This window comes from Idiotropiscis lumnitzeri, chromosome 19, assembly GCF_059441095.1.
Source record: "Idiotropiscis lumnitzeri isolate Australia: NSW breed Sydney's pygmy pipehorse chromosome 19, RoL_Ilum_1.0, whole genome shotgun sequence".
Taxonomy (NCBI): domain Eukaryota; kingdom Metazoa; phylum Chordata; class Actinopteri; order Syngnathiformes; family Syngnathidae; genus Idiotropiscis; species Idiotropiscis lumnitzeri.
Window position 1 is genome coordinate 13,672,990 of NC_142409.1, and position 19,991 is coordinate 13,692,980.

Genomic DNA, 19,991 nt, shown 5'->3' on the forward strand with positions numbered 1-19,991 from the left:
ACCTTTATTTGAGCAACCAATCCGGGACGGGATTGGGGGGGGGGGCACTTCAATAAATAAATGTCGCTCTTAAAAGGTTTGACGCTACACCAGTCTATACAAAATGGTGCTGGGGTGAAGAAAGAGAAACAATGCGTATCATGAATTGTGTGTTTTATTGTTCATTGTCCTTGAAATGAGGTCACTTTGTCGTCCAATCCAAGCCCATTTCATGGAATTAAATGGAAAAAGGCCTAGAAAAAGCAGCGGGGAGCTGTGAATAAATCCCGGCCGGCATCCTGTGTTGGAAAAGTATGTACACGGCGGCACCTCTCTGTACTGTGCACGACTGCACAGTACAGAGAGGTGGAAGGTATGTGGGAGTCTTAGTGGTCCAGCGGTTTTCCCTCCAGAACCATTTGGATCTCTTTGCCGTCCAAAGTCTCATACCTGAGGAGAGCGTCGGCGAGCTTCTCGTGCTCCTTTTTGTACGTCTTCAGGAGGCTCTTGGCCCGCTCGTACGAATCCTGCAAACACAATCAATCGCGCCACATTTTTGAAGGTGCTTCGGGCAAACTTGATTCCAACTTAAAATGCAGAGAGAGAGAGTCAAGGAAAGAAAAAAATTTGACAGTACAAGTCCACAGCATTCAAAAAAATGAATGAAATATGAATTTCGAGGTCAATACAAATCCAATGATACAAATTTGATGTTGAAAAGAACACGTTTGCTATGACAGTTCTAAAATGGATCATCCTGAATATTTTCTCGGAAGCTTTTTCTCTGCTCCTCTGTGCTTTATGAAGTCATGTCAGAATGGAACGAAAGCGATGTTAGCCATGCTCATTAGACATGTTAAATCATGGCAAAGTTTTGGGAATGCGCTACAGTCTTCAGGGAGCAACTTGTGAAATTTCAAGCACTTTAATCAAAAATTGGAGTACAACCATATCTGATTTTTTATTTTTTTTTACTTGTGTTAAAGCTGCGCACCTTTAACAGCATCCTAACTTCATGTTCGATGGCGGCTTGCGTCTCGGGACTTTGTTTCGACACGTCGCCGTAGGTCATGACTCCGAGCTGCAGAAAAACAAACGGGCACACGTGTCACATCGTCACTCACTTTAGCGTTTGCTTATCAAAATGCACACTGATGAATTGACCTTGTCACTCATGCCGAACCTGGTCACCATCAGATTGGCAATTTTGGTGGCCCCGTCGAAGTCGCTGGAGGCGCCTGAAACGGAGGACACACATAAGGAGCAGTCAGCCAGAGCGCGCACATGCCGAGCGCGCGGGTTGGCTCACCTGTGGTGATGTAGTCGTCTCCGAAGATGAGCTCCTCTGCCACTCGCCCGCCCATGCTGACGTCCATCTGGGCCAGCAACTGAGACCTGGTCTCGCTCCAGCGGTCATTTTCTGGGAGCAGGGACACCTGGAAGGCGACGACGGGACGAGATGCAAGGTAAAGACGAGAGGACAATGACGTAGGACAAAGAAGGAAGACAATTGCTGGGCATTCTTGTTCACCAACCCATTTTTGAATCAATTAGAGCGGACCCTCAATTTTTCCATGCAAATATAATGAGTTTCTTTGGCCAGGTGGCGGCTTGATAGGCAGTCCAAAACTATTTTGTGCTTGTTTGTCAACGAAAGTGTGGCTTTGACTTCAGATGAGATATGAAGCCGAGTCAATATGCCTTGCCGTCTGCTGAAGCCATTTAACAGAAATGACCAAAAGCTTCAGATGAACACACATCAATTACAGGAATAAATCAATCAATCACTGAAAATAATATCATCTGAAAACTCGGGCATATACACAAAAGAGGTTCCACTCGATCTCTCTTTTTCACTGACGTGTCCGAGCGTGGGTCCCCGCGGCATGATGGTGGCCTTGTTGATGGGCATGGCGTCCTTGGTGAAGTAAGCCACAATGGCGTGTCCCGACTCGTGATAGGCTGTTATGGTCTTGTTCTTCTTGTCAATCTCCACGCTCCTCCTTTCCGGGCCTACAATGAACAATGAAGAGCGCTGTGAAGTGAAGGCGCCCCCCCCCCCTTCCCCCATTTCCTTCGGCCTACGCTTCACTTGCTCACTCGCTCACCCATGAGGATCTTGTCCTTAGCAAACTCCAGGTCTTTCATGGTGACCATCTCTTTCCCGTCCACGGCCGCCTTCAAGGCAGCCTGGTTGACCAGGTTTTCCAGTTCGGCCCCCGAGAAGCCCACCGTGCCTCGGGCGATAATTTCAGGCTCCACCGCTGAAACACAAAAAAACAAAGCTACTCTTTCACATGCAATGACAATAACTTGAGGAGGACTGGATGTGCCCGTTGCAATCTTGGGAAATGACGGAGTGCGGAGGTCTTTTGTGCATTCTTCAGGAATGACATTTTTGAGCTCTCCGTTCACAAAGGTCATCTTCCACAGTAGACTCATCCAAGAATGTCTTAAAAGGATCAAAAATCCCTCACAAATTTGGCCAAATCTTTCACATGAGGTCTTTTTTTATTATGATGTAACAATCAACTCCTAATATTCAACAAAATATGGCTTGATGTCCACTGAACGTACCGGCCACGACTAGTGACAACCTACCAGAGTCCACTTTGATCTTGGCCAGGTACCAGTTGAGGATCTCAGTCCGTCCCTTCACGTCGGGTCGAGGGACCGTCACCTGCATGTCGAACCTGCCCGGTCGGACCAGAGCGCTGAGGTCCAGCAGAAAAAGAGTAACGATCAACAAGAGGACAGAAGCTTAGAAACTAAAATTCAAAGACTGCAATCGTACTTGTCCAGAGCCTCTGCAAAGTTGGTAGCACCAATGACGATGACGCCCTCATTTGGCTTAAACCTATAAAAAAAATTTAAAAAATGTTTAAATCAATAACAACCGCATGTCAGTGGAAATGAAACAAAACATGTGCACTTTTTGACAAAAGCATGTCCCAAACATGATAAACAGTCTCGTAGGGAATAAAACATCCTCCAGGCTGACCACAGAGGGACGACTGACCCGTCCATTTCGGCCAGCAGCTGGTTGATGGTTTGTCTGGAGTACGGATGCATGGGAGACTCGATTCTCTTGCCACCAACGCTATCTAGCTCGTCGATGAAAATGACACAAGGTGCGTTGGCTTTGGCCTCCTCTGTAAATACAAACAAAGCATGTCGACCGTTCAGAAGATTCTGAAACCATCGGCGCCAGGATTCGTCTGGTGAGGCAGCCGACCTGAACTGAAACCAGACCCAAAAACTTTTGTTTGGGACTACACACGAATTGTTTTCCCTGAAACTCACTGAACAGGTTCCTGATGCGGCTGGCGCCAACCCCCACAAACATCTCATCAAACTCGGACCCCGTGGCATAATAGAAAGGCACGTCCGCCTCACCGGCCACCGCCCGGGCTAGCAGCGTCTTCCCGGTGCCGGGCGGCCCGACCAGGAGGATCCCTGCAGGAAGATCGGATTTTCAGGAAGCACAAATCCAAGAGAAAAGGCAGAAGGGGAAGGGAAATGAAAGCCGGAATACCTTTGGGCAGCTTGCCACCCAGAACGGTGAACTTGTGGGGGTTCTTGAGGAATTCCACGACATCCTGCAGCTCATTCTTCGCCTCTTCCACTCCTTTGACGTGCTCGAACGTCACGTTCTTCATCTGGATGGGGTCGATGGCCGAGTCCAGGCCGGATGTGGTGCGGAACCTCACTACGAGAACACAAACCGGCTCAGTGTTTTGTAGAATTGGCATGGACTGTAACTACTAGGGCTGGGCGATTATGGAAAAATAATCATAATCGCGATTATGTTGATTGAAATCACAATTAATAAACAATATTAATAATGGATTTTGAAACTCAGTATTTAATCAACTACCATAGCTTGCTTATATTATAACTTGAAAGAACAACCAAATTATTAATAAAGTCAAATAATAATATATTTTAAAATGAAAAAAAAAAGATAAATTTTTGAAATAAGTCTGCTGTCGTTACATTTTGCTTAATTGCCCAGTCCTGCTGTATGTGCGCGAATGGCTGTCAGCTCATTTGAGAGGAGTAAAAGGGACAAACCAGCATCAGAAAAGGAGCCTTTACCGGAGAGAAAGGGAGCTCTGGACAGACCGTAAATGCCGAGCAAGAGAAGCACCAGCAGGACCAACCTGGTTCTCCGCAGTGAATCTGCAAACAGAGCACAGTTGAACCAAATCAAACAAACAAGTAAGCGACGTTAGCTGGGCAAAAAGGAAGTCAGCCGCCTGCCTTGTGTCTTCTGCGTGAAGGTCTGCGATCGCACGAAGCCCTCGGAGAAGCCCAGCTTGAAGGCCTCCTCCTGGTTCTGCGGAAGGTTCCTGCTTTTCGTCAGCTGGTCCAACGACCGAGCCTCTGCTCCCTTGTCCTTCATCAGAAAACCCTGCAAGGGAACAAGAGGTATGAATCGTCAAAAAATATATATATAAATTCTGACTACGATTGTTTTTTGTTGTTGTTTTTTTTTTTTAAAGTGACATACAATAATGCGCATTTGAATTGTGGTCATGAAAGTTCCACTCCAGTCCTGTTGTTGGCAGTATTGAGCATAATAACTGCTGCATATTTATCTTCTTCTGTGTGCTGGAGTGCTAAATTGCATGCCGTCCTTCCAGTCCGTTTATGTGAAAGTCATTTTTGAGAGAAGGCGTCACACCACACGTAACATAAAATGCGAGGGATGATGCGGGATCTTGACCTTCATGAAAGCCGGCGTGTACAGATCCGACTCAGTTGGAATCTCATCACCAGATATCGTCCGTCGGCTCTTTGTTCTCAGAGTCTTGAAACCTCGACTCTGGAGCCGCACTGAATGAATCCACAAGCACAACACGACAAATGACGTTAAAAAATTATAATAGAAATTGTTACAACTGTAACGCACTAATGGCGATGTGTTACCTACAAGGTAAAAACTGAAGCTCGGTGCAAACTTCTTGTAGAGGTCTGTGGTTTTGCCTGTGGAATATTGGTGAGCCAAAAAGTCTTCTGTGTGCAAACCCTACAACAAACCAATTTTTTTTTTGTGTCACAAACTTTTTTTTTTTTTAATCTGGACAAACGGGAGCCAGCACTGAGCAACTAACCGTGCTTGTTGTGAAAAAAACTGTGTGCTGAAACATGACTCGTCCGCCACACCGAAGGGACGATGGGCAGCTCCTCCGAGCCCAGCGTGGGCAGCAACCTGTCCAGGAGCTCGTCCAGGTGATTGTCTCGAATGTCTGACACGCCCAGATCCCGAAGACTCGTGTTGGGCTACCACAGGAGGGGGAAGAAAAAGAGAAAAATATGTATCCATGTGAAACAAATGTAATCACGTTACTGTGGCCGGGGCGCACCCAAAAATTGCAAACTCACCTCTTTAGCATGTGCAGTGCGCTCTTGGCTGAAGTCTTTGTGCAGGGTTTGCACTGATGCCGAGGCTGTGTTCTTCAGTGAGTGCAGGGCGCTGATGAGCTGGTTGAGGGGCACAATCATCTGGTAGGTGCAGAAATGACACAACACACAACACTATCAAGATACACTGAACTATTACGTGTGTCACCTTGAGCACTCTTCACATCCATTGCTAGCGGTTGTGTAACCCTTATGTGGGCACCTGTCTTCTTATTTCACAGTTTATTTCAGAGTACAAATACTGATTGTACATAAGCATATACTTAGAAAAAAACATTTCTCAAATACATAAGTTGAATCTGCACTTGCTTCACTGCTTGATACGTGCATTTTTATTTTTAATCAAGTACGCAGCATGAGTACTTGAGTCTTTTCTGCATGTAATTACATACAGTTTACATGTCATTCCAAGTCCGCGAATGTCAATTGTGTAACTTTAAGATGGCGGCCGCCACTTTACTTGACATTATTTGTCTACAGCACACTTCCTATGCTTGTACAGATTTGCCCAGTGCAAAAATCAAGCCCTACTCCTGATTTTGCATAAACAGACAGCGTGGTGACGTCAGCAAGGGCCGACCGTGACACAGTCACGCACATGCTAATGAAAATATTAGCCAAACCCGCAGTAATAGTGAGAAGAAAAACAGCCCTAACGCACGCACACGCACAACTGTAAAGTTATTAAACCAGCAAATAGCCCGTTACCACCGACCAAAATTATATTTACACGACATTAAAGTAATGTTGATCGAGATGAGCTAACTAGCTGCTAGCTTAAAACGTAGCATTTCGCCTACCTGCTGTGGCTGAAACGACGACAGGGAAAACATTCTGGCTGAACGAAAACACAAATGTGGAACGTAAATGGACGAGGAGAGACCCTCCGTGTGCTTTTGAAGGAATGTGTAATCCTGAGTCGGTGCCCTGTTTTTCTTGTGACACAACAACCTTCGACTGCTTTTAGATAACAACGCCAAACGGATAACCTCTTCGGCATCCGGCGATGATGAAAATGACTACAAAATTACGTCACTTGAACCTGACCATTGGATGATGACATTAAAAAAATTATCTCATACTTTATTCTCGCCGAAGAGTTCATAGTGTAAAATAAAATTCTGTTAAATTAATATTAAAATGAAATTGACAAAAAAAATCCCATTCTGACGGGTTTGAAAGCAACTAGGCAACAAAGGCATCCTTCTTTGATCTCTGATTTTTAACATAATTATTCTCAATATCATATATTGAATCGTAATTGAGGTATTAGATGTTCTCTGACATCCGCTGGGCTAAAGGAATACAAAATGTACTTATTTTTAAGACAAAGGTAGACTGTATATTTTGTGCCTGTCACAGGGAAAATTCTTGCTACATCTATTTGCTTGGTGAAAGGGTTATCGTCGTTTTTTTTATGATAAACATGCTACTGCATGTAATTTGATATTTTAAACAAAAAAGTTAACTGGTCTCAATAATGGGACTATTACGGTGATAATCGACAACACAACAAATTCTCGCATACTTTATGAACAGGCACCTCAACGTCTACCTCAATAGAGGACAGAGGACCTCGAGAGAACGCTGCCGAATTCAAATTTCAAAACAAACTTCAACTGTTGCTCCAGTATGCAAGTGTTTGTTTTACGCTAGTTGGTGGCTATTATAGACACGATCGCGCGTAGGTAAAAAAACTAATAAGATGGACACGGAGGAAAAGCGCAAATTGACTCCCAGTTGTAGAGTTACGGGGTCTATAAAACTGCCGAAGATTGAAGATTTTGTCAGTTTGAAACCGATCAGCCGCGGTGCTTTTGGCAAAGTTTATCTTGCACGGAAGACATGCAACTCCCGATTATATGCAATTAAGGTGAGTGGATATTTGCTTATATTATATCAAAACAGTTTCGGTACAAGGTTGCAATTGACTGCTTGTAGGCCATGAAAAAAGCGGACATGGTCGATAAAAACATGACGGGCCAAATGAAGGCAGAAAGAGATGCACTGGCTTTGAGCAAAAGCCCCTTCGTGGTTCACCTCTTTTATTCTCTCCAGACAGCCACCAAAATCTACCTGGTAACGCACCGATCACGCAAACCGCAATCACGCAATCGAGCTTTCTGTGACGTCAGACTCCCTCGTTTTCTATTGAAGGTGATGGAGTACCTCATTGGAGGTGATGTGAAGTCTCTCCTTCACATTTGTGGCTATTTTGACCAGGACATGGCCGTCAAATACATCTCAGAGGTTGCCCTCGCTTTGGACTATCTCCACCGCCATGGCATTATCCACAGGTAGAAGGGGAGTGTGAGGCGCTTTATCAAGTATAGGATGGTATGTGTGCATACATTAACTGCATTGTGTCCCTTTTTGCATCTTTAGGGACCTAAAGCCAGATAACATGCTCATTTCCAATGAGGGTCACATTAAGTTAACGGACTTTGGGCTGTCCAAGGTGAAGCTCGGCAGAGGTAAGTCCCAACACATTTACAGAAATGAAAAGAAAAACTATTTAAAGGGGACATATAGGAAGTTGACATTTGCTTGTGCAGCAAAAAACTACAACTACAAGGAAACCAGATAAAAAAAAAAAGGGAGCATTTCTTGGTTGCCTGTCAAGAAATGGGACATTATGAGGTCGCGTCACTTTTAGGAGAAGACGACGCTCACTCAAGCAACTAAAAAGTCCATATTCCATAACATATCCCCTTTAAAAATATGGCTTTACTGTTGATTTATTTTTTTTCATTATTCAATTTTATTTTTTGTAGAACTGAAACTTACGGATATCTTGAACACACCATCCATGCATAAACCCACAAATTATTCCCGCACGCCGGGCCAAGTCATGTCCTTGATCAGCTCAATTGGATTTGTGAGTGAATTCCCTCCTTAATTTCGTGTGCTGGTCCCGTTTGTCTGCTCGTTGACTTGTCACTCCTTCAAGCGCAGAACACCCCGATGGCAGAAAATAAACGCCACTTCAGCACCTCGGCCGTCTCCTGCGGCAAAATGATGCGGACCGATAACTCGCTGGACTCCCCCTCTGCGACGTCAAAGGAGACCATGAGCTCTCCGGCGCACCCCGCCTGGAAGAAAGGTGCTGGTCTCAATGTGGCGGCTGCTGGTTTCCGTATTTGGCGGGGGAAAAAAATCCAGTATTTAAAAAATGTAAACATGCCCGCGCCTCTCGTGAGGATAAGCGGCTCAAATAACGGATGGAAGCGTACCAAATGGATCAAAATAACGTGTTGATTGGTTGCCGTTTGCTGTCAAGAAATTTGTCCCGTATGTTTCACTGTGTCCGCAGGGCGGCAAAGCTTCATGTTCAGTCCGCTCAATCTGACGCCCACGCTGATGAAAACCAGGAAGCGCTTCGAGACCATGAGCGCAAGCAGCACCACCGACACGGACGGAGGCATCAGTCCCCTGTGGGAGTTCGAGGAGGTCCGATCACGTGATCAGAATCGTTTCAATCATGTGATATGGTTGAATGGCGGACGTTCCGAAGACATTTCACAAATGCTCATGAAATATGAACCCCGTAGGGTTCTGAGGTCAGCGGACTGGGCTCAATTAGTGGAGCCCCCGATATTTAAATTCGGGTTAAAAACGATGCTGCCCCCTGCCGTAGCGACGATCGAGGTCTTTGAAAGCATTTCTGTAATATTTGATTCCCCCAAAAATCCCGTCCTTTTAGTGAACTTCTTTTTATTTCTCTACTTTGCTTTCAAAGTTGTGTTGGAACTGTGAGTTGCCTGACCTTGCCTTTCCTGCGCTCTTCAGAAGGAAAATGAGCCGACCAAACGGAAGGCAAGAGGACATTTGGAGTTCCCCGTGAAGTCGCACGCGAGCGGCCAGCCGGAAACTTGTCCTGGGACCGCCCCGGTGCTGCGCGACATCCCACCGACTGCCAAGCGGCCCTTTTCGGATGTGCAGGTGAGCTCGGAGGCTGTGGAGAGCCTCGCCAAAAGGAGCGTCGAGCGCCACAAACTATGCGACCGCGTCCCCGGCGAGACCTCCGCCGATCACACCGGCCTGACCGGAGCCTTCTCCGGCGTGGGGATCGCCATCTCCGGCGAGAACGGCGCCCTCGCCCGCCAGCGCCCCAGTCCGGTCACCGTGGCCAAGAGCCTCTTTTCCGAAATGGGACAATCGGCACTGGAGGAGGAGCGCGTTGAGCACTTCAAGTTATTGGAGTGCAGCTTCACGTCGCCGCCGGGCGGGTAACGATGCCTTTTAACAAACATCCACTTGCGTTGTTAGCCATCGTTAAAAGAAGAAATTGGCACCGCCGCCAAAAGCTTTATCATTGCCTCCAAGTCATGCCATGATGGCACCAAAACATGTTGATCTCTTTGTAGCAGCAGGGTTCGCCGGAGCTCGAGTCCGGACTCCGACATCTCGGCACCGGAGACGTCGCTGACCATCGACGGCCACGCCCCACCCGACCCAGTCGGACCTGCCGAAAGTAGCGCCTCGCCTTCTCCCGAGAAAGGCGCCGTGTCGCCCCGCGGATGCGGCGGCGGCGGCGGCCACTCCTCGTTGTCGTCGCCCCGCGCCGCAGGAGCGGCGGGCTCCTTCCTGCGGCCCAAGAACGCGGTGGCGTTCCGAAGCTACTGCAGCTCCATCAACCGCTCCAATATGTCGCGGCTCAGCGCCGGCTCCAGCGCCTGGGACGCGTCCTCGCCCGCCATCTCCCTCGCCACTCCCGTTCAGAGGAAAATCAGCTCTGGCAGCTCGCTCTACCAGGTGGGCGCGTGCGCTTTGGTGTTTCCGCCGCTGGAACTCGACTTTCTTACTTAATTTTGGATGGCATTTCCTTGTAGACGCCTCAGACCGTGTCCACCTCGCACACTCCCTTCCGGACTCCCAAGAGTGTGCGACGGGGGGCGTTGCCCGCCGAGGGTGCGGCCATTTTGGGGACCCCGGACTATTTGGCCCCAGAGCTGCTTTTGCGGACGCCTCACGGTAAGAGCGAATGCAGCTTTCTTTGAAATGGTGCCATATTTTCTCTGACCTCTTCTTAGTTGCGCTGATTCCAGAGGAGTCTCTGGACGTCCGTATTATACTGCCCTCAGGTGGCCAAAGTGCGCATAATCAAAGAAGCTCCATTATACTGAAGGGAAAACGGTTTACTTTCTGGATGTTTTTATTCAGCTACTTCATTCCTGTTTTTCTTTTTGATCAATTACGATGTTACAAAATAATGCAATTAGCATCGATGATTGTACTAATTCTGTATATCAACTGCTCCTTTAACACCCACACACACACACACACACAATGTGCGATATCGCAGGGGGGGTTCACCGTACTTGTAATGTTGTCCTGCTGCTTTCAGTGATCTCACAGAATTTTTTCTGTGAGTTTCAGGGAGGCATCGATGTGGTAAGTGATCAAGGAAAATCATGTTTGTGCCCAAGTGTGCCCGCATGCGCCAACATGACCACTCAGCCTGCTAACACACTTTGTCTAATTCTGCCCTTTGATTTATGGCTCGGCTTGGGCGGGCTGGACTGGGCCGTTTCGATCTTCTAACATGGAGCTCACGCAAAACAGCCGTCAAGTTGCAAGTGGGGGCTGCGTAATTCAAAGTGGGACATTTAGCTGCTGATGGAAAAGAACATCTATCTTTTGGATTTTAAAAGCAATTGCATTTGACTATTGTGTGACTGTCAGCCGTTAAACGTCTTTTTTTTTTGGTTTTTTTGCTATTTTAATTAAAAAAGAGTCAGGTGACGAATGACTTTGGGTGGCAGTTCTCTCCCCTAAACACAACAAAGCTGAGATTTTGGATTCTATTGTTGATTCCACAACAAGTTCAATGTCGCAATCCCCTCCCCTCATTGTTGTTATTTTTTGTCATTGCTGTTTGTTAGCGCCAGGTGACATTTCAAGATGAGCCTAAAATGCTTTCCTGTGAAACTTCCTTTTTCTTTACTTGCTGCAAAATTCACAACGGGTGTTTGATCCTTGAGGATTTCCAAGGCCGTCCACTTGCGTGCCTTTCTGTGAGTCTGCCGGTCTCTCGATTGGAACCTGCTGATGATGCTGTGACACTCGTAGCTCATTGGCCACATTGCTCTGACAACTTCCTGTTTGAAATCTCGCCATTCGCTGCTGGGCTTAAGGTTGCGGTGGAGAGAAACAAAAAGTCACACGAGGACTTTTTGGATTGATTTTCTTTTTTGTCTTTAGACTGCATGGTGGACTGGTGGGCACTGGGAGTGTGTCTGTTCGAGTTCCTCACCGGCGTGCCGCCTTTCAACGACGAGACGCCGCAACTGGTCTTCCAGAATATTCTCAACAGAGGTGGCTCCTATTATTTTTTTAACCACCTGTTCAAATCAAATCCCAGTAAAAATGTTTATTTATTTTTTAGACATCCCCTGGCCTGAAGGAGACGAGGAGCTGTCAGACAATGCCAGGAACACCGTTGAAATCCTCCTGACAATGGATAAGACCCAGCGGGCGGGACTCAAAGGTCCAAACCACCTTTGGTTGCTTATTCTATTCCGAGCGATCTATGACGTGAATTGAAGAGCTTTGTTTCGACAGGAGCCGTGTTGGGAGAAAGTTGAGGATTTTCATTTGGATTTGTCCTCCTCTCCTGCCAACAGAGCTGAAGCGCCACCCGCTGTTTGAGGGCTGCGACTGGGAGAACCTTCACACGCAGCCCATGCCGTTCATTCCGCAGCCGGAGGACGAGACGGACACGTCCTACTTTGAGGCCAGGAACACCGCGCAGGACATCGCCGTGTCCGCCTTCAGTTATTAGGGACGTCGTCAGAACTGCAGTAACGTGTCGCCCAAAAAATACTTTTATGTGCAATAACTACTTTCTGTTTGTCTCTTCCAACAAGTATTGTTTTTGTTTTTCTGTGGCACATCCTGTCGGCGGCTCGCAAACGCTAATAATGGAGTCAATGACTCTGTATTTGACGTCTCCAAGTGTTCTTGTAAATGCTGCTTCCAAACACAAACGTGCTGCTTTTATGTTTGTTTCCCTTGAAGGACAAAAGCAAATAAAGTGTTTGAACAAAAGTGTGTCCTGCAAAGAAAAAAAATAGCCATGTGAATTGTGCATTACGAAACTTTTATTTGAGGCTTGGATTATGACATGCAAACAAACACCGTCATACATTTTCAGTAGAAACTATCACTTAATCGAGATTTGTATGTTCTTGAAACAGAAATGGCTCTTTGAAAGATTAGCGTTTGCTCACGCAAATCTTGGTAAATATACTTTTTGATTACATAATGCCATTCAAATATTGCATTTGAATCTGCAACTTTAATAGCTGTCACTGATATTAGCACGCACAGACAAAAAAAAAAAGACTGATAGCGATGCGGGCAAATGAGATGTGACCGGCTCCAATGATGTACTGAATTCTTCTGATTTGGTCCATTTGCTACGACGTGTGCACCTACTGATGTGGATCGAGGCACTTCTATGTGGAGACCACCAGGATCAACCGAAAAGCCGCACGCTTGTTTAGCTGCTAGAAGCAAGAAATGTTCACTTAACATTTAGGGTGGCAACGTTTTCAAAGTTGGAAACTTCCGCTGGGAATTGACAGCACATTTGGGAATGCGGTGGCTGCTTTTTAGTCCAAGTGATGAGTCAAATTTAACTCCCCCCCCCCCCATGAATAAAAAAACAAATGGCTGCTTTATCTGTGAATACGATACCCTTCAAATGAATTGCCCTCATTTCCCACGAAATTGCTCCTACTTGGAATATTTCAAAATTCCTGTTTAAACTCCCATGGAAATTTACTGGAAATATTTTGTGCAACCCAATCAACGGCAGAATTACAAAGAAAGTCACACAGTACAGTATTTATGCATCTTCCTACATGACTAAATTGTTACAACATCTTTAGTTTTAGCAGCATTGCTCCGGGCGACTAACGTGAAAGATTAAAATCACATCAAGTTCAAAACAGTACCTGGCCCGTTTGTGCAGCGTAAGCCCTAGTTGCTATGGAAACCGCCTTCACAACATCCAATGTCTTGCATCATCACATTCTTTAGTATGCACGTTTCCTCACAAGACGTCTTTCTTGTTCTTTAGTGCAAAAGCAAACGTGGAAAGCGGTTTAAGAAACCCTGCCGAAAAGTCAGCGGCCGGGACTCGTCTTCACGGCCGCCTTCGTTTGTTTCAGTTCAGTCGTCTTCAGGAGGAGAAAAACAAAGAGAAAATATTTGCCTGTCAGTATTGGTGGATGTTTGTCTGTATTATTGTTGTATTGCACTGGAGAGGGGAGCCCTCTAATCTCGTTGCACACTTGAGTACAATGACAATAAAGGGATTTCTAATTCTAATTCTAATGTGTACTTGGTTTAGCATGACTATCACACATTAGCTAATCTCTGCTAGCCAATCCACGCCGTTTCACATGATATGGAAGGGGAGAAGAAATGACATGGTAGGAGTATTTTGGTGTCAGCAATATACAAAAATACATTTATTTTCCAACTTAAAGAGTGACATCATCAGCACCAGTTGACTATTTTCCAGGTGGTTAGAAATGTGATGATGATGATGATGAAGGAGCAGCACAGTACCTTCTCCTCCTCTGCATGTAGAGGCTGACGAGCCAGTGCGCCACAAAAGGCCACACCACAGCACAGGCCAGACTGCTGGGAGAAATGTCAAAAGGCCACCATGATGGGCTCTACAAAATCAAACCAAAAAAAAAAAAAAGGTCTCGATCATTGCTAAACCACGACAACGTCACTCACACTTGCGATTTGTGTGCGCGTGTCTTTTTACCAAACTGTTCTTGTTGACTGGCGTGGACGGATGAACGGGAGACATTGCCGCCGCTGACCTGGCCTGGAAAGAAAAGGACGTTTTCAAAGCAGTTTGCTAAATTGTCAGTTGTTTTAGAGCATTTCGGCTCGCTTTCGAGACTCTCCAAAAACTATTGCGTTCTGTCAAAATGGCTGACCTGCGTGGCGGTGAGGGCCTCCAGCGTGTGCAGCCTTTCCAGGACGCTTCGCATGTCCTCCTGCAGTTGGGCCAGCGCCGCCACGATCTGCTCATTCAGGCTGTTCGCGGGGGTTCCCGCTCCGGCACGCCGCTCACCGCCGCCGCCATTGTCGTCTCCGCCGCTACCGTGGGTGGGCTTCACAGCCCCGAGGGCGCGGCCGTGCGACCTGGAGCCTTGAGGAAAAAAAAAAAGATAAGGTGCATTTTTTGGGGGGAAAGCAGTCATGTTAAAAACTGCCAACATATGGTGTCCATATTTTTCATTTTCAGCCACAGCGGATCCTTAAGAGCAGTAATATACCGTGCGGTTTTTAGGACACGTAGCAGAGCCGAGAAAGTGAGTATCACTAAGACGTGACAATCATTGGTGCTTCGGTAAAGCACCCGTACAGGCGTGACAGGAGATACGTCGTGATCTCTTCAGCTTTTTCATCACGGGGAAAAAAGTCATGGCGTCACGCTTGGAAAATGGCCCACGGTTGTTTTACCTCTGCCACCTCCGACGGCGGAGTTTGGCATTTCCACGTTGAGCCTGGACCGCTGCGTCACGCTCCCGCCGACGTCGCTGTCCTCACCGCCACATCTGACGCCCTGCGGCACTCCCTGGGCGTCCTCGCGCTCCTCCGCCTCCTCCTCCTCCTCATCCAGGTCTTCCAGTGAGCGAGTCTGTTCAGTGCTCTTTTATGAATAAGCGAGTGTTATGTCATGGTTGGACATGGCGAGTATTTCCTCAAACAGTGCTCTCCACTCAAACAGAAATCAGAGTGCAATTAATCCCAAAAAATGTCCATTCATCAGGGGTGGCGAGGGGGTGAACTTTTGTGCCAAATGAGCTCATTTGCAGATTAGGCACGCCCCAATTTTTTAATAAAAAAAAATTAAATGTAAAGCTAAATAAATGCAACAAATATTACAGGACCACTGATAATGTAACATCAAACGTGGCCCTCCGTTTTAAAACCATTCGTTTTTTTGTCCCCAATTAGCATTTATTTTTTGGCAAGAAACTTAACGCTTTCGTGGCCTCGTCAACAGTAGAGTTGATAACTCCGCCGAGGCGCTCTTTGAGGAAACGATGCACAGCAGTTGCGCTTTCTTGCCTCGTCGTGGCCAAACTGGTCCACCGAGTCACAATAGACTTCGCCGTCCGAGTCGCTGGCAAGCTGGGTGGGGCCGATCACATCGTCGCTGGTGTCTGGAAGGTCAACACAAAAAGGTCACAGTCTGCCACGCGTCATTAAAAGTCGAATAATCAGCCAGGAAGGATGTCGAAACGTCACCATTCCGCTTTAAAAAAAATGAAGCGGCTGTCGCACGCGAGCGTCGGCAAACTTTTCTGTCCAACCAAAACTACTCGAGAAAAATGCACCCAACTGCATATTCTTGATGGTTCTCCGTGATTTCCACTAGCGACCCAGGCTAAACTTGGCTCCACCCCAACCTACAAAGCTTGTCTCTCAATCACGACGCATCACTCCAACGTCAACATTCGAATTTAGATGAGAGATTTGGCAGCGCATTTAGATTGAACAACGTCAACAAAGAGACGACGGAATGCACACAACAACTAAAAGTCAACGAAATGAGCAAAACTTGAACCGTAGACGTGAAACTTTTCTTTTGGAAGCTTCCTTACCGGCGTGGTGGCCGTTGAGCTGAGGCTGAGCGTCCGGCACGTCCTGAGGCGCGAGCGAGCGGTCGCCGTTTGTCAGACGTGGCACGCCGTTGGCCATCTTGCCATTTTGAGCTTTCGGCGGCGCTCTCGACGACAGTTTCTTCTTTGGCTGCGAGGCTGCAAATAAACCCGATCGGCTCCAGACTAAAGCGACATTTCTCAGGTAGCTGGAACCGAATCACCTTTTTTGACCTCGTCCTCGTCTTCCTCGGATGTTTCCATGTTGTCCGTCGGCGCAGGCTTGGCGGGCCGAGTCTCCGGCGTTCCGTTCGTTGCCATGGTCCTGACGAGGCTCTTGGCCATGTTCTTTGACGACGACATGCCGCTCAGAGTCGTGCCGAAGCCTGCCGAGCGCGCGACAAACCAGCAACTAATAACGCTCAAACACTTTGCGTCTCCAGAACAATTTCGCAGTGGAACCTCGAAGAAATGCCTCAAATGTGACACAGAAAAGATGGCATGCGTTATTTTTTTTTTTTTTGCTTTTAATCGAGCCCAACAAGCATTCACATTATTCCTGTTTGTTGCGATAATTTTGATGTTGTTTTTTTTAATTGTCTATTTCTTGACGCATTTATCTCAATAAATGTTCTGTTGATAGACAATAAAATACATTTCTATAATTGCGCCAAGTAAAGCAAGTGTGACGTTTTTGCCCGTCAAATGACATGACGACGCCGTCTAAAGGTGAGGTGCTGTCTGATCTCAGAGGTTTCACCGCGTGTACGGGAAGCAACAAGAGCACAAAACACCGCAAGCGAGAAAGTCTGCGCCGCTACCTGCTGCTTGCGGCTAACGGGCGCTAACAGCTATTGGGCTAAAAAGACCACCGCCGCGCGTACTTGCCTTCCAGCTGCCGAGCAAACCGTGTCAAACGGGCTGAGCGCGTGGGGGACAGGAGACAAATTGCATGAAAACAAAAATTCAGGACGGACACAAGGACATGGAAAGATTGCAATTCAGTCAGTATCACTCGCACGCCGTCTACAATCGTGGCATGAAGCTAGCAGACTTTAAATATATTGCCTTTTGTTTCATGCGTTTGTTTGACAGCAAACTTCAACGAGAAGTGACAAAAGTGCTTGAAGGACGCGAGCTCGCAACGCATCCCGTCGGGTAAACTGACTTTGTTTGACGTGGAGAAGCCCAACCTGTGCTGAGGTCCGATATCTGCGTGATCTTTTTCTTCTCATCCACCACTTCGTAGAAAGGTCCCAAGATCCGCAGAAGTTCCTCCACCTCGCCGGTCACGGGCATCCCCTCCAGAATCTACACGCAGAAATTGGCTGACGTTCATCTCGTCAGAAAAAGACACTTTGAGGAAGAAAAGGTACCAGCTTCATTTCTTCAACGTAGGCTGCCATGGCTTCCTCTTTAGTCATCTCACCCAGAGCGTTCCACGCGTTCCTTCATTCGTCAAAAGACACAAAATCAAAGCAGTCCTCGCATCATTCTTGTATAAGCGCCGACAAGGCGAGCGTTCACATGGACGGGCCGTGTTTATTTTCATTAGAGGTCAGCCTGTTCCTTGCGGCCGCCCGCACGCCCAAAATAATTGTGACAATTTCCTGACAGCTTTGCGGTACTTCCCCGACAATGTCAAGAGAAGCTGTGTGTAAGAGGGATATTTTCAAGTGGTCTTTGCAACTCCAACAATGCGCGTGTGGGGCAGAATCGAGGCCTCGAGTCCACAGCTCGGCAAGCCCGGTGAGGGCAGAGAGCAACGTGTTGCGCAACGCACACAAGCCAAAGCCTGATGCAGTCGCTGAGATTTACGCAAACGTGCACCGTCAATGTAACGGCAGCAGAAAACCATTTTTGGGACTTTTTCTTTGAGCTTTTGTCTTATGCTACCGTCGGCTTACACATGCCAAATAAAGTGACGACCGAATATTGCTGTCCTACCATTTGGCTTTGCCGACGGCGTCCCAGAATCCGGGCCGGGCGATGTTGCACTTGCCCACGGTGGCTTGCTTGTAGTAACTGTAGAACTTGAGCATCATGTCGTTAGACGGCTGAAAAGAACCTGGGGGGGGGGGGGAACTATGTCAATAAACATTCATATATTGCAACATAGTCAATGAATACAAATTGGAAAGCCGTCGGCCTAAATATTAAAACATCTTGATTAATTTGCGGATCAACCCTTCCCGGTTCTGGAAGCAAGCATGGGAACAGGACCGGAACACTTAAAGAAGTGGATTTTAATAAGACGTACGATGGTTCACGCTGACACGGTTGGCTGGATGGCCAGCCGGAAAGGATGAGGATGAAGAGCGTCAACATGGTGCCTGGAGGTGCGAGTGAGATGTGGCGAGGAATGAGAGTTGGTGCTTGAAAGTGAAACGGATCAAAATGGGACTAGAAAATTGAGTCATTCATTCTGTACGTATGTTACTCGCCAAAAGACGGTATAGTTGCTTGATGACTTTCAAATTTAAGTTTGTAGCAAACGTGAGTGATGCATGTTATCGAGTGAACGTGATCGGCACAGATGAAAGGTGACTTTGTTGTAATCCTCTCTCATGTAAAACCGCTTCAAACAACAAAGTATGAACACATTTTATGGAGAATATGATTATGTTGGTGGAGATTTTATTATTATTCAGGGTTGATGTCAATTGTTTAAGACTGTGGACACTTGAGATTGAATTTTCTGAATATTTAGATCAACTGTACTGACAATACCCACCCAAACTCACACCTGTTCGACCTGTTGCCCTCTGGCAGGCGCTACAGATGCATCAAATCAAGGACCAATAGACTGAGAAACAGTTTCTTTCCGAGAGCCATCTCCTTACTGAACTCTCACACACACACGAGACCACCCTAACCTCGCAAAACAGCATTGTGATGTGTTTCTATATGCCCTATTCAGTACTGAATTCCATTGCACTGTCTTCTTTATTTATCGAATTTATATATTTGTCTGTATTATTGTTGTATTGCACTGGAGAGGGGAGCCCTCTAATCTCGTTGCACACTTGAGTACAATGACAATAAAGGGATTTCTATTTCTATTCTATTTCTATTCTACAATGTAGACTCTCAGTGGTTGCCAAAGTCTGCGATGCAAAGTGGATTAGGCCTTTTTAAATCCAGTGCAATGCAAAGCCGTGGCGTCGTCGTCACCTGCCGATTCTTTCCCCTCAAGTCAACTGGTTGGACTGGGTCCCGTCCAGTTCGACTCACCATCCGGAGGCAAACTCTTGATGACTTTCACGGCGGCGTCGAACCTCAACTGGGTCAAAGGCGTCTGCTCGTCCGCACCGAGCGACTGGGCCACTTCCATCGTGACAAGCAGCTGCAACTGCAGCCCAAAGAAAAACAAAACAATGTTGCTTTGAAGTCGTCATGTTTTCCTCGAAACAATCAAAGCACCACTTAACACTGAAACACGCTTGCGCTGCATGCGAACGCGGCAACACACGACGAATATTCGTGGACAAACCGTTAGCAACACCGTTCCTACTGGATGTAATGTATAAAATCAAAAACATTAAAAGGAGGTTCGACGAGCTAACGTCGCTTACCGTTAAAAAATGTGACAGCTTAACTGTGTGTCAGAAGGGGAGCAGCCCCAGGACTTCGACCAGACGCCATGAACAGTGCAGCGTCAAACAAGTCCAGGTGCACTCTGGGAAATGTTGTTTCCTTCCATGTAGTAACGACAAGCACCCTCGTCAGCTGAGAAACGTCGTCGGGAACCCCTCGTGATCAATAGAACGAAAATGTTATTGAGACAGGAATATTACAAACGTGCTGTGAAAAAAGTAGGTCGCTACTGGTTTGGCGACGAGACCATGGCAAAGACTACAATTCCCTACATGCTTCTTTAGGAGCCAGTGGGCAAGTCGCCCACAAATATCAGGCGAGGGAGGGGCCGTCCCCTCCCGCCCCCTC

General features: G+C 46.9%; 3 protein-coding genes across 9 annotated transcripts; 1 reads left to right on the plus strand and 2 right to left on the minus strand.

Annotated features, from left to right (window-relative positions):
* Positions 1-136: 136 nt before the first annotated feature.
* On the minus strand, positions 137-6,437 carry LOC148318708 (ATP-dependent zinc metalloprotease YME1L1-like). 2 transcript variants are annotated; one of them, XM_088282529.1, is made up of 18 exons: positions 6,207-6,437; positions 5,368-5,487; positions 5,097-5,265; positions 4,916-5,011; positions 4,709-4,818; positions 4,243-4,393; positions 4,054-4,161; positions 3,515-3,688; positions 3,283-3,435; positions 2,999-3,131; positions 2,774-2,836; positions 2,581-2,693; positions 2,088-2,243; positions 1,841-1,992; positions 1,289-1,415; positions 1,144-1,217; positions 974-1,060; positions 137-506 (listed from the first exon to the last, which is right to left on the minus strand). In XM_088282529.1, the coding sequence occupies exons 1-18, from the start codon at positions 6,237-6,239 to the stop codon at positions 366-368; spliced, it is 2,160 nt and encodes a 719-aa protein (XP_088138655.1). In that variant the 5' UTR covers positions 6,240-6,437; the 3' UTR covers positions 137-365. The 2 variants fall into 2 exon arrangements, with proteins under 2 accessions (XP_088138655.1, XP_088138656.1); XM_088282530.1 differs by having other exon boundaries at positions 4,078-4,161; positions 6,207-6,436.
* Positions 6,438-6,980: 543 nt separating this feature from the next.
* Positions 6,981-12,456, plus strand: mastl (microtubule associated serine/threonine kinase-like). 4 transcript variants are annotated; one of them, XM_088282771.1, is made up of 13 exons: positions 6,981-7,279; positions 7,348-7,485; positions 7,564-7,703; positions 7,792-7,880; positions 8,181-8,284; positions 8,362-8,509; positions 8,720-8,856; positions 9,196-9,635; positions 9,774-10,161; positions 10,239-10,380; positions 11,611-11,724; positions 11,795-11,896; positions 12,033-12,456. In XM_088282771.1, exons 1-13 carry the CDS (start codon positions 7,112-7,114, stop codon positions 12,188-12,190), a joined length of 2,268 nt encoding a protein of 755 aa, XP_088138897.1. In that variant the 5' UTR covers positions 6,981-7,111; the 3' UTR covers positions 12,191-12,456. The 4 variants fall into 4 exon arrangements, with proteins under 4 accessions (XP_088138897.1, XP_088138899.1, XP_088138898.1 ...); XM_088282773.1 differs by having other exon boundaries at positions 11,813-11,896; XM_088282772.1 differs by having other exon boundaries at positions 9,777-10,161.
* A 35-nt stretch (positions 12,457-12,491) lies between these two features.
* On the minus strand, positions 12,492-19,981 carry acbd5a (acyl-CoA binding domain containing 5a). 3 transcript variants are annotated; one of them, XM_088282787.1, is made up of 14 exons: positions 19,622-19,981; positions 19,281-19,398; positions 17,994-18,114; positions 17,423-17,495; positions 17,240-17,357; positions 16,935-16,967; positions 16,271-16,432; positions 16,050-16,205; positions 15,514-15,608; positions 14,902-15,091; positions 14,373-14,587; positions 14,195-14,257; positions 13,987-14,096; positions 12,492-13,592 (listed from the first exon to the last, which is right to left on the minus strand). In XM_088282787.1, the coding sequence occupies exons 2-14, from the start codon at positions 19,378-19,380 to the stop codon at positions 13,580-13,582; spliced, it is 1,449 nt and encodes a 482-aa protein (XP_088138913.1). In that variant the 5' UTR covers positions 19,381-19,398; positions 19,622-19,981; the 3' UTR covers positions 12,492-13,579. The 3 variants fall into 3 exon arrangements, with proteins under 3 accessions (XP_088138913.1, XP_088138914.1, XP_088138915.1); XM_088282788.1 differs by lacking the exon at positions 16,935-16,967 and having other exon boundaries at positions 19,622-19,978; XM_088282789.1 differs by lacking the exon at positions 19,622-19,981 and having other exon boundaries at positions 19,221-19,368.
* Between the last annotated feature and the right edge of the window lie 10 nt (positions 19,982-19,991).

What these genes read in the sequence shown, in the direction of transcription:
- mastl (XM_088282771.1), top strand. Translation starts at nt 7,112, where the DNA reads ATGGACACGGAGGAAAAGCGCAAATTGACTCCCAGTTGTAGAGTTACG. An exon ending in TGATCAGCTCAATTGGATTT is followed by an intron (nt 8,285 to 8,361) that starts GTGAGTGAATTC and finishes CTTCAAGCGCAG; the next exon opens with AACACCCCGATGGCAGAAAA. An exon ending in CTGGCAGCTCGCTCTACCAG is followed by an intron (nt 10,162 to 10,238) that starts GTGGGCGCGTGC and finishes ATTTCCTTGTAG; the next exon opens with ACGCCTCAGACCGTGTCCAC.
- LOC148318708 (XM_088282529.1), bottom strand. Translation starts at nt 6,239, where the DNA reads ATGTTTTCCCTGTCGTCGTTTCAGCCACAGCAG. An exon ending in CGTCGTTTCAGCCACAGCAG is followed by an intron (nt 5,488 to 6,206) that starts GTAGGCGAAATG and finishes TGCACCTACCAG; the next exon opens with ATGATTGTGCCCCTCAACCA. An exon ending in GGGGACCCACGCTCGGACAC is followed by an intron (nt 1,416 to 1,840) that starts GTCAGTGAAAAA and finishes GTCGCCTTCCAG; the next exon opens with GTGTCCCTGCTCCCAGAAAA.
- acbd5a (XM_088282787.1), bottom strand. Translation starts at nt 19,380, where the DNA reads ATGGAAGTGGCCCAGTCGCTCGGTGCGGACGAGCAGACGCCTTTGACC. An exon ending in GATATCGGACCTCAGCACAG is followed by an intron (nt 16,968 to 17,239) that starts GTTGGGCTTCTC and finishes CCACGCGCTCAG; the next exon opens with CCCGTTTGACACGGTTTGCT. An exon ending in AGGCCCTCACCGCCACGCAG is followed by an intron (nt 14,258 to 14,372) that starts GTCAGCCATTTT and finishes TTTTCTTTCCAG; the next exon opens with GCCAGGTCAGCGGCGGCAAT.